Below are 12229 nucleotides of genomic sequence, written 5' to 3'. Positions count from 1 at the left end.
TATGGCGTTTCAGAAGTAACCGAATCTGATGGGTGGCACGAGACACCGGCACTCAACGGGACACCGGCTGAACCTGGCGACCATACCTCATGATACTCATGATACAGCCTGTCCACTTGTAGGCTACTCGCTGTGTAGGAGGACCGAAACCTTCCCGTCTTGTCCTTTTCAATTGCGCGAAAAAAAGAAACTGGCCGTCTCAAAGTATATTTTCACAAAAGTTTGTGTTTGAAACAACGTTCCAGTAGCCTAACCAAAACCAGTCGGTAACCAAAAAAAAGTTATCTAACAGTTTAGTCATTACACGCTATCTATATTGTTGCGAAAAATTGCCTTCGCGTGATGAGGTAACCATAGCAGCAGTTGATCGATCGTAGCGGAACTTATAACCAACAAAAGCTGTCATTATCACGTTGTTGTAGATGTACACATCACAAATGTATCATAAAAATCTACCGGGTTTCGTTTAAAACGTCTTAAAGATAGTTGACAGTTAGACAACTGCGCTAGGGCCGCCAAAAGACAATTTGGGTTGCGCTAGCCGACCAGTCTGGCTCGGTGTTCAGTAGCTAATCCGCGCCGTCCATGATTTTCCCACAGCCCTACTAATGCCCCAAAGCCGCAGCTGCCACACGCTGCCAGTTGCTACATTGATCAATAATTTACCAGCTAGACGCCTCAACGACCCGCTACCCCGGTGCATCCTCGGGTCGACTGAGGCTACAACCGATATTTACTCACGCGGAGAGGACGTTTATTCTCCCGTGCTTTAAATGCAGCGTCAGTAAGCGTTAGCCAACAGGCAAGATCCCTTCGGTGCGTCTATAGACTGTCGCAATGTGCGCTGCGCGTATTGGTGACTGCAACGGCATTTGAGGACGCCTCGCGTTCATCTGTCCGGGAACAGCGGGGGTCCCGTTATGGTGCGGGAGATGCAGTCAAGACAAACAGGAACTGACTTCAAGACATAAAGACGAAGAAAATCACTCACGGTCACGCAGAACGTCTTCGCACGAGCGGTTCTGCGTACACCGGCGCTCGCGGAGAATTTCAACCGAGCTTGTGAATTCCCGGTCGGTTTCGCCAGCGAGGCTCCATCGTGACAGCAGGAGAAATATATTTTAAACGGAACGGTTCACAGTATACGAGCAGTGCCCAGGGACGGCGATAATCCATCGTTCCGTAAAGTGCCGGAGAAGCTTTACTTTTACAGACGGGACAAACTCTGGGAAACAGACCGACTTGTTGAGCTCTTTTTTCGCTTCCGGTATCACCGAAGAAACCGACTGGTGCACCCGCTCCCTCCTCTCCTCTTTTTTTTTTGTACGCGGAAGGTTTTAAAGAAAAATGGGTCTTTGAGGAGAGCTGGCAAATTCCCCTCAACTACAATGGTACGTGCTATGAGAATCAATATCTTTCCCGCTGTTTGCAGAAATCGAAGCCAACAGATTTCAAACGTCAAAGCGGAGCTTTTTAGAAATGTAAAAAAGCGCAATCTGACAACTCGTCGCTCAAAGATAAAATTCTTTCATACAACATGCGGTAAATAGCTTTTATAATAATATTGTACTTTTTGTGTGTGTTGTATATAAGAACACTTAATTTTGTTTTTCTTGCAGGGAAATAATAGCTAATAATAATAATAATGTAATAATAATAATAATGGTGAATATGATTCCTCGAAATACAAATAGCATTGCATTTAGACAGTCTCATCTAAATGTAACAGCCAGGTAATTACATTTTTTGAATGTCATGAGTCTTAAATGTAATGTTTTCTTCTTCTTTTTTTAGTTTTAGGGTAATTTTAGGTTGTACTTCAATGTTAATATTTATTCAGGTGGCGTTATCTCTCCAAAAGCAACATCTAAACTGAAGTAGTCAGGGAAGGTCTGAGTCCACATGCTCAGTTCCACATCATATGGCAAAACTATCTGTCCTAATTAAATTGATATTAAAGAGATGGTGATGTATAAGACCAACTATCTGTAGTAGAATGGATTTTATATATATATATTTTTAAAATGATGTATTTTGCAAGATCTTATAGTAGATGTTTTGGAAGGTATTTTTATTAGACTTTGTATTTAGCATGCAGGCCAATGTTGTGATGTACTGCTAGAGATACAAGTAATTTCAAAGATATAATATATTATATATATAATACTATCATTGTAATGTGATGAAAACGGGTAGCACATCTTAGCATGTCTGAAATTGTCATTTTCAGTCACAGATTTTCAGCACAACAGGCAGTTTTCAAACAGCCGGATCTTAAAATGAGCTGCATTATTCACGCTATAAAATATGGTGAGCCAGTTATTTATTTCTTTAAATCTACAGTGTTAGACTTACTTCAGTTTCTACTCACACCTGAGCAACATTATTTCCAGTTATTTGTTAGTTTAGGACTTGCATGCTCTAGTAATTTTGTCTGAACAAATATTTGCACCGCAAGCACATCAGGCTGTGTTTAGATTGGGAATTTTAAGTCAGACCTTAAATGTGAGATTGACAGGCCTTTGCAGGCTGCAGGGGCTGGATCTGAATATGAAACGGCACATTTGCCTGCAGCAAGCATTTTTTCATCATGACAAATCTTTTCAAAGCATTGAACATCCTCTTCAGCCAAGCACACCTGTGAGATCTACACAATAAAGAAATGCAAACTAATTCTCCACGAGCGAGGTCAAGCACTCGAGTCAGATTAAAGCGTCTGGACGGTGTGAAGTGATGACTAGTACACCGAACTCGGTCAAATGAGCGGTTTAAATGCATTTCGCAAACCGGTTTGAAATCCCATTGGCCGAACTCACAGACTTGGTTATGGAGACTCAGCTCAGGCTGTGAATTCCAGAACCGTCTTTTCTAGATTGACTAGTTGTCATGATACCAGGGTTGCCATGGATGCAGTGCCCTGCGGTGATTGGTGGACGGCTGCATGAACTTGTTTCTGGGTGTAAACTTCTTATGGGAGGACGTTTTGTGTTTGTGGCATCTGTGTTGGCACATGAGATCCCGTAATGCAAAGCCACCTACTCGCTTTTATTCAGCCCATTAACAGTGATGAACATGTGCAGACGAACACCGCAACACCACTGCACACCTGCACACACTCACACACAAATGCTCATGCATATGCCCTCATCAACTTCCAGCGCATGTATAGATACACCTGGAGCACTCACAGAGGCCCTTACAAGCACGTTACGGAGAAGACAAGCCGTGAAAGTGGAGATCAGAGGTGCCGGGTGCAAACCGGGTTTGGCGTGAGCCAGGAAACTAGTGTCAAAACCCCAAACAGAGCTTTAATAATTAGCAGCCTCTCGTTCATTCCAGATTCTCTCTATCGGTCTGTCTCTCCATCTCTCTCTTTCTCCTTCTGCTATTGCCTCTGAGATGCTGGTGTGAAAAATCACATTTTTCCAACAGTTCTCCCCGAGGTGCTACTGGCAGACACACAGAGAAAGGACACTTCATCCTTTTATATAGCACTCATTCTCTCATTCCTCATTCTTTCTCCTCTCTTTTTTGACTCTGTCTCTCTTTGATGCGGTTGCCATAGAGGACAGGTTTATATGCGGGCTGATTTGGCTCGGTATTGCTAGTTAGTAAATCATAATGATAAAAAAACAATGGTGCTAATAGTAATTGCTGTGTCATTTGGAAACAAAAGACAAAGAAAAAGGGGTGACAAAAAGGAAAATCAGTGGGACCTGTGCTGATTGTTCTCGGGCCAGCTGGTTTTTAAATGTGTGGAGAATGGCCAGGTGTGTGTGTGAGTGGGAATGTTCTGTGTAAAGTTAGCAGATACATATGTAGACTCTGTGTTGGAGGGAATGAATAACTGCATTGCTGTGTTTGTGAATAGCTGTGGTTTTGTTACTATTACTAATTGCTCATATTTTGAGGGTTTTCAAAACTGTAAAAACTGCTAAAACCCTAAATATTAAATATTGGTGCGTCATTTTGGTTTGTTGCGGAAAGATGTGCTGTTGCTTTTCTAAGAGGTTCTAAAAGGCCTTAAAACAGGTTAAAAATAAATTATAAACTTGAGGTGCCCAGACTATATCTACACTTTTAAAAACAAATTCAGAAAACCTGTTACTTATAAATGCATGGTTGCAAGTTGAAAATTCTTATATTGATTTAATTAAACCTTGGAAGTTGCAAATATTTTGATGAGTTCTGTTGACACAATGTTGATCATTACATTACATTACAGCTTAATATTGTGTGCCATTTAAACTCTTTTCTTTTTATTTAAACTTTTTTTTTAAATAAGTTGTAGTAACTTAATTAAATTGTTTTGATAACTTTGAAATTTGTCAGTGAAAATTGGTTGAATAATTTAGAGTAATTTTTTAATTTTTTGAGCAGTGCGTCACCACACAAATTTCCTCTAATCATCTAGTTTAAAAGTAGTGTGTGATTTTCAGTCTGTTTTTCAAACAACATTGGCTAAACCAATGACATGAGTTTGGGTCCGAGACCACCAGTTTGTCCGAATAATAGTCAAAGAGGGTTTGAAAGTAGTTTGAAACAGTCATTAATTTTGCAGTTCTGTTTAGCGCTGAAATTACACACTTCACTCTTAAACTCCAGACCATAAAAGTGTGTGTCTGTGTGTGAGAGAGAAACTTCATATTTTAGGAATTTAACCACTTAAGCATTCCACTAAACCACAAACGTATTGCCATATGCCTCCAACGCATATACACCTCTCTCTCTCGGTCTCTTTTCCCCATAAGGATCTATGGAGGCACCCCCCATTTGATTCCGTTATTCCCACCAATTAAACATTTTAAACAAAGAGCTCTATTTATCAGTGAGAGCGAGGAAACTTGTCGTAATTAACACATTTACATACATCTCCATTGACTCCAATTAGGTCAGAGGCTTCCAGAGCCGCTTTGAAATGTCCCTCTTTTCTCTGTGCGCTTCGCCTCTAAAATGTTAATTAAGAAGAGGCTTGAGATTCTGGCTGAGGGCTGGCCATATGGACCCTGCATATGCTCCATATGCATACAGCCCATATATAATTAATAGCTCACTACAGAAAAATAGGAGCTCTTTGGAGGCGAAGACGAGACTGAAGGTTCGTCCTCTTGAAATAAGGATAATAGCGAAATTCAGAGTTCCTCCAGGCGCCAACGTAGACTTCTGTTCTCCGTCTGTGGACAAGACAAATGAACGGCTGATCTCAGCACGGCGAAATACGGTCGAGCTTGGTTTGTTCAGCTGGATTGTGCGGCCTGGCCTCGCTGACGGCTTTAATTTGCTGGTTTATCTTAGGGGTTGAGAATCAAGTCAATTAAATTAAGAGAAATCGAATGAGTCAGTGGAACGTTTTCCATTTTCTGCTTCGGTTCAGAGCGATGGGAGGCACTGGAAAGAGCACATGGTGAAATCTGGTTAGCTGATTTCCTGGAACATGAGAGTAATCAATACCCTGAAACTAAACAAAAGTAAACACTTGAGTCAATCAATACCTAAAATCAGCATAAAGAAATCCAACCGAGAGCATTCAGAGTTTGTCAGGCTTTAAACCTTCCACTTGCGTCACTTTTTGCTAGACGTTTGGACTTTTGGTTAATGCTCTTTAAATGACAGTCAGTTTTTTTTTAAAGAGCTGGAGAGCTTCACAAAACATCAGTGAAGGGCTCACCTGCTTACTGCTATTAGCTGCCCCATAAAATGCTCCTTCCCACAGCTTTCACTCTTGAGCTCTTCTGTTTTCAACAACTTTCTCAGAACAGCCAGAGCTGTGAACTTGCCTCTGAGTAACTTGTGCTTTTTAATCGTTCTCTTTAATTATCAAAATGCATGTTTATGTTCTAATAAAGCCAATCAGCAATTGTTCCGTGCTTGAATGAGATTTTAGCGCGCTGTAGCTAAGACCCTATAAAAGCGAGGGAAAATTGGGAAAGCTAAGGTTTCATTGGGTGGATATGAATAGGCTTTGTTATTCACCACTGCCCGAGCCTAGTGCCAATGCCTGGGACTTATTATGAGCTAACTGTGTGTGCGCGTATGCGCTGGAAAGGATGTTGATATGTATTTATGCACACAAACGTGTATTTGTGGTTAAAGTTTATTGTTCATATTTGAACATTATTAGTGTGTGTGTAGATGGTGGATGGTTGTTGAATGAGGTCCTGGTTGGCTCTCTAGATACCTGCTGTGGTTTATGAAATTTTGAGTTTTACTTTTTCAAAAGGTTCCTTTTGCTTTTCTCTTCTTTTTAATGGAGATGTAGGTGCACCACTCTAAATCTAAGAGGCTAGTTTTTCTTGCATTTACAGTAAATTTCCTTCCATCTAGAGCCATGCATTCCATGCAAAAGATCATTCAGAAAATGCTCCAGACAGGCATATAAATGAGCATTATTTACACACACATACCAGTACTCTTCCTGATAATTATAGAAGTGACTCAGAAACAAACAAATATGCTTGAAGTTTTTAAATCTTGAAATAACCAATCTTACCTAATGCATTAAAATGCACTGCCATTCAACAACATGAAAGTCAAGTTGTAGAAGTTGAGCTAAAATCGGAGTGCCATCAAACATCATCTCAGTGCAGGCTAATTTTGAGTTGATTGAGAGAGTGGTTGGATGTTAATATGGATATTACTTTATATATTTAAAAATGTTTTGCATACTTTGAGTTTGTTTCGATGCTATGTTGTTTATGCTTTTATTAATAGTGTATAGTTATTTCAGAAGTGAAGATGTTTTTTCACTGCAAAATTATTTTTCAAAGTTGTAAATAAAACAAAGATTATTGGAGCACATTTTACAAGAAAATACTATTTTTCACATTAATTCAATAGGTTACTTGCCATTTGTTTGTAATAATTTTGTGAAATTTACTAGCGATTTCTACATAAAATCCTACACAATTTTTTTTTCACTGTATATGCAGCAAAGTTGCCTTTAGCCACTGATCTAGAGTCAGTGTTCGCTTCTCTCTAGTAATTAAGTTCACATCTAATCAAATGGAACACGGAGAATCAAAAAGAGTTAGAGACCATGTGATTGACTGAGGTATGTTCCACTGAAGTCTTATGTTTCCGGCTTTGTGATGCAGCTCTTGGTCAGATTTATCTGTCAAGAAGTTATTTTTTGTTTGACCCTATGACTAAATTTTCTGTTTTGTGTTTGATTACAGGCCACAGAATCGTATCTGGTACATGAAGGTCCCCATCGAGCTCCGGGCATCTCAGAGTGTTTCCTAGTGCCTGAATCCTACAGGGTACAAGCCATTTTCCTGTTTTTTTTTTTTTTTTTTCTGTGTTGTTGTTCATATTATATGTTTCTTGATTTTTCTGACTGTAACATGATGAACTGAACTTTGATTTCTTTCTCATGGTTGATGTAATTAATCTGCTTTCAAGCCAGACTGAGTTGGACTTCAGATTGAGATAAGATGAGTTGGAATCGGTTAAGTAAACTATCAAACTCAGATAGAGCAGAGATATAATCTATAATGCTTTTGATTAATTTTCTCTTTCATATCCTGTGTAAAGAGAACGGTGTGTACATGTGCATCATAAATCTCTCACCCGTTTATAATCTCGTATGCTGCATTTATATGGTAAGATGGTGGTTAGCATTGAGAGGAATGCCGAGTTTATGTGGAGAAGCAGCTGCAGGAATTATCTACATAAAATATCATCAGGATTATTTATCTGCCAGCCACAAGGGAATGGTAAAAAGCAAAGTGTGTGTGTTTGTGTTGGGTTAAAACCACACACACGGACTATATCGCTTGCATATGGTTCTCTTATGTGAGTTTTAATGGAAGTCTTAGCTGCTACAACCGCAACTCGACCGTGGGTCTGCTTAACAAAGAACTGGGTGTGTGTGCGTGTGCGTGCATGTATGTATTTGTATGTGTGTAAAAGTATGCATGCGCTGAAAGCGGAATTGTTTTTTATGCACCTCATGCTATTTTGTAGAGTAATAGCTGCGAGATCTCTGTGTGTTAAACACGAAGACTGTGGTTTTGGATTTGTGCCTTTCAATGTGGTAATGCCAACCTGTGTGCCCTTTTTCTGACCTCACTCTTAACTCTTAATGTCAGTGTTTTTCTTCATGTTGTTGTTGTATATCAGCTGTTTTGCAGATGCATTTTATCACAAGCAACATACTGTATTGTTGAGTTTGTCCTCCAATAGTGATCAGTCAGTATCATGGAAAAATAAAAGTTATATTTTTGGAAACTGTAAAGGCCCTTTCACAACAAAAGTGAAATGAATAAGCCTCAGGCTGAAGGAAGTACCTCAGCTTTTACTCCTAATTTCTCTCAATGCAGGGACAGGAGAGCTGGCAGTAAATAAATGGGAAAACAAAGTAACTTGCATTACTTATTTGAAAAAGTAACTCTGATATTTTCTTGTAAATTTAAAAGTAATGTGTTACTTTACTAGTTACTTGAAAAAAAGTAATCTAATTATGTAACTTGCATTACTTGTAATGCGTTACCCCAAAACTGTTTGTCTTTAACTTTATAAACTTATAGCTCTTTACCGTTACACTGTAAAACAGCGAAATTAACTAAATGAATTGAATTCATTCCACTCAAATATTACTGAAACATGGTTGTACTTACTAGAAAAAAGTTACACGAACTCAAAATCTGATTACATTAAGTTGAATTTAAGCTGAATGAGTTGCAGCAGATTTCTAGTTCCCAGCAAGCTTTGAGTTAGACCATATAAGGAGAATAAAAACTAGGTGTTATTTTGTTTGGTTTCACAAAAACATATAGAGATGTTAGTGTAAAATATTCTATTATTTTAGTATTTATATGGTTTTATGTTATGTGGCAGTTTTGCATGCATAGGGAAGGTGAACGATCAGCATCTCTAAAAACGAAACACAAACCGTTTATGTGCTCATTCCATCTGTAAAAAGTGGTAACCTACAATTGTTATCATAAAGAACAATTTCTGCCTGTTTTTTTTGTTTTTGTTTTTTTGCATAAACAGATGTATAGGTTGGTTCAGCAACATGAATATTTTTGACCTGAATGAAACCAGTTAATTTAGATATTACTTTTTTTTTTTTCAGTGCATCAGCATTCAGTTTCTCGTAAGTTATTGAAAATAAATATATTCTTTACTCATGTGTCACAAGTCAACCGACTGTAATGGTAATTTCTAAAGCGGCCGGTAACCTACAACTCCATGGAGTGTTTTCCCAGATGTTGATTAAGCTTTGTGCTGGATTAATCCTTTAGTCCTGGATTAAATTGTGCCATAATTGGTAAGTGTCCTTTGTGGTGTTGGCTTAAGCGGTCTATGAGAAAGCAGTCCTAATAAAAGAGCAGGCTAATCTGCCTCTTAAAGTTTGACAGCAGTGGCACAGCAGAGTTTCACGGCTGGAGAAGGTGCAAGATAAGCATAGTTGAGCATGCTGCTAGGCAGCCTGGGTGTTGTGGTTTGCCACAAAACAGATGTGGATTTAGGAGACCACCCTGCAATACTGTGATGCAGGACTGGGGCCTATAGATGAGTCATAGAATAAGAGAGAGGGGGAGAGAGGGGTCACTTACCTTCCATTAACTGATTAAAATACAGATTGCAGTAGTGATGCACAGGGGAAAAAAGTATTGCAAACCGAAAGCAGCATTTGAAAAGTCCGCTGACACAAAGAATGCAGTCAGTCCTGCTGCCATCGATCAACCTTTGCATATTTGTTTAGAATTGCATTGATTCCCAAGACTTAATGACTTTAGTTGAAGTTGAAGTTTGGTATGTATAATATTATAGTCATTAATGACTGATATATATGTAATGCACTCTTATGACAACACACAATTGCTGAAAATGAAAATGTTCACTATATTTACTTAAAATTACCTAGATATATGGGGAAAAATTATATTCATTATTCATTCACAAAACAATTGCAAAATTTTGGAGGTGAAATAAGGGGGAAGTACCACTCAAAACTAACTTGGCAATATTGATCTGTAATTAATTATAACATGTAGGCTAGTATAAATGATAGTATTGCATGCTTTGGAAACTAGTGTGCTGTTATGGCAATGCTAAATCTGACTATTTCTCAAAAACTGTGGCCTTAAATGACATGGGTGCATTTTATATACCCAAGTTTTGTGTATTTAAACTTTTCTGTCACTAGATGAATGCACGTCTTCTGAAAGATTATAGAGAATGAGAAACTCCCAACTTTTGTATCAAATGGGAAAAGGGTGAAGGGGAGAACAAGAAGGAGAGAAAAGTTTTTTTTTCCTTCCTAAAGTTTGAGCTTTCACTTTCTGCCTTCGAGGCGGGGTTAGCGGCGAGAGCAGCATGGAGTAGGCGCAACGGGGGACGGCGAGCAATAGCAATGCAGCAACGCGGCGAACTTCCACTCAACTTCAAAACGCGATTCATTTCCCGCCTCTGAGATAACCATGTACTCTCCATACTGCCTGACACAGGTAAAATGCCTTCATTTAATGAATCAGTCGTGTCTGTGTGTGGTATGCTGCATTGTAGAACCGTTGCCGTGTCTTGTCTTCTCTGTTGCTGCTAATAAATGCATTTCAAGTTATGTGTTGCGCTTTTTAGAGCATTCTTTTCGGACGCGCGTTTATTTCCAGCTTCCAGCTCGTTCGTGGAATCGTTTCGGAACTTCTCTCGTGCGTTTCATTGCACATGGGATCGAAGAGAAAATGGCGCTTCTCCCAAATCTATTTGATATAAAAGGAGATGGGCTTGCCCGGAGAGAAAGCGCGACCGGCATAGTAAACGGCTCAAATTTTCGATGTCAAACTATAAAAGTTCTGGTCTGATTTCTTTAAGTTGTTTTCCCAAGCTGTGATGTTTCAGGAGATGGCCCCGACGGTGTGTCCAACAGCTGCCGTGCATGAACGTGTCTCTGCGCTCGAGTTCAGAGGCATGAAGGGACATTGATCTACCTGTCCTGAGTGAGAAATGTGTCCAAAATACGTTAGCCTAAATGTGCAATTCAGGGATATGTTTTGTTCTCCTGTAATAGTTTAGTAGGCTTAGTTTATTCTAAATAAATGGACCGAGGAGAATATGTTAAAACGCGTTTACTTCTAAAGTGAAGACTGCGTGAAAGAAATGCCTTTTTGACGTTATGCAATTGGCTATTTTATGCATATGCAACTTCTGACATGCTATTTAAAAAATTATCTTAAATAGTTGTCTAGTTCAACATATACATTCATAATTTATTAACCTTTTTACATAATCTTAGGCAGGTTGGAAGCTTGATTATGTGAAGCGATGATACGCACGCTGGCCTATTTTTATGCATAAAGATCTTGTTGTTTGTACAGCACATAACATAACATAGTATTAAAAAAGTACTTTCAGGATACAATTAAATTATTCCCTTAAAAAGTTTCATGACAATAGGCTGTAATAGGCCGACGTTCAATCGGAGCAATTCATGCCAAATTGACGGCTGACTTAATTTACGGTCACCAGTCTTTGAAAAACACTGCTCTTCAACTGTCTCTATACTTGGCAAGAAGTCAGACTTTTGCAGTTACAAAATATTTTACTAAACTTTCTTAGATCACAAAAAGTTGTTATTTGATTAGCCTACATGTTTGTCTAAAGCTGGTCTTAACTTGCGTTTAATTGTTGGCCTCAGATATAGGCTATAATGCTTAAAAATATTAAGCAGTGTTTAATGTGTTAGTAGTCTTATATTTTAACACAAATGTCAGTTTTGGAAATTATAGCCTACTCTGTTCCTGACGGCCTACTTGAAGCCTTTTTTGCACAAGCAGTATTATTTTTGAAGAAGCATTTGTGTTCCTCAAAGATGCGTGTATCTGAATAAATAATTCAAAAGTAAATTGAAAATGTATTTGCAGTCGTGTGCCATATATGCGCGCAGGGGCTTGTTTGTGCTTCACGCCGCTTGAAGGAGTCGCTGCGGCTGTAATCTCGTCCATCTCGGAGAGTCTCTCTAGCCCAGTTTGGCCCGGGTTTGTGGCAGTCGCTCTTTCTGGCTGTTAAATATTCCTGTAGCAGGTCTTTAAAATAACTTTCCTTTAGGCTAAGACATAAGTAATTGAATTCTCAATAGCTGATGTCCTACAGGCGTACCTAAACTTATTCGGTCTTGTTCTTATAATTAATTTATTTTTTCAATTTCTTCATTTTTAAAGGATTTTGGTCTTGGCCTCAATTTCTTGGCCGCAAATAGGCCTTTCTCCTTTTCCCCACACGG

At 38.9% G+C, this 12229-nt stretch overlaps 1 protein-coding gene across 12 annotated transcripts in view; it reads left to right on the top strand.

Moving 5' to 3' along the window:
- Nucleotides 1-563: 563 nt before the first annotated feature.
- LOC107675400 (nuclear factor 1 X-type-like) overlaps nucleotides 564-12229 on the top strand; it is a 100667-nt gene continuing 89001 nt past the window's right edge. For 5 of the 12 annotated variants that reach the window (XM_016469817.1, XM_016469785.1, XM_016469776.1 and 2 more), the window contains exons 1-2: nucleotides 566-1391; nucleotides 7176-7259. In XM_016469817.1, the coding sequence (XP_016325303.1) occupies nucleotides 1389-1391; nucleotides 7176-7259 (87 nt within the window). In that variant the 5' untranslated portion in view covers nucleotides 566-1388. Of the gene's footprint in view, nucleotides 1392-7175; nucleotides 7260-10309; nucleotides 10458-12229 lie in introns of those variants that run through there. The other 7 variants (XM_016469809.1, XM_016469793.1, XM_016469769.1 and 4 more) reach the window with 3 other exon arrangements.

The sequence above is a fragment of the Sinocyclocheilus anshuiensis genome, unplaced genomic scaffold, assembly GCF_001515605.1.
Source record: "Sinocyclocheilus anshuiensis isolate Anshui unplaced genomic scaffold, SAMN03320099.WGS_v1.1 scaffold469, whole genome shotgun sequence".
In the NCBI taxonomy this organism is placed as follows: domain Eukaryota; kingdom Metazoa; phylum Chordata; class Actinopteri; order Cypriniformes; family Cyprinidae; genus Sinocyclocheilus; species Sinocyclocheilus anshuiensis.
Note: the sequence above shows the minus strand (reverse complement) of the source record. Positions and strands in the feature narration are given on the sequence as shown.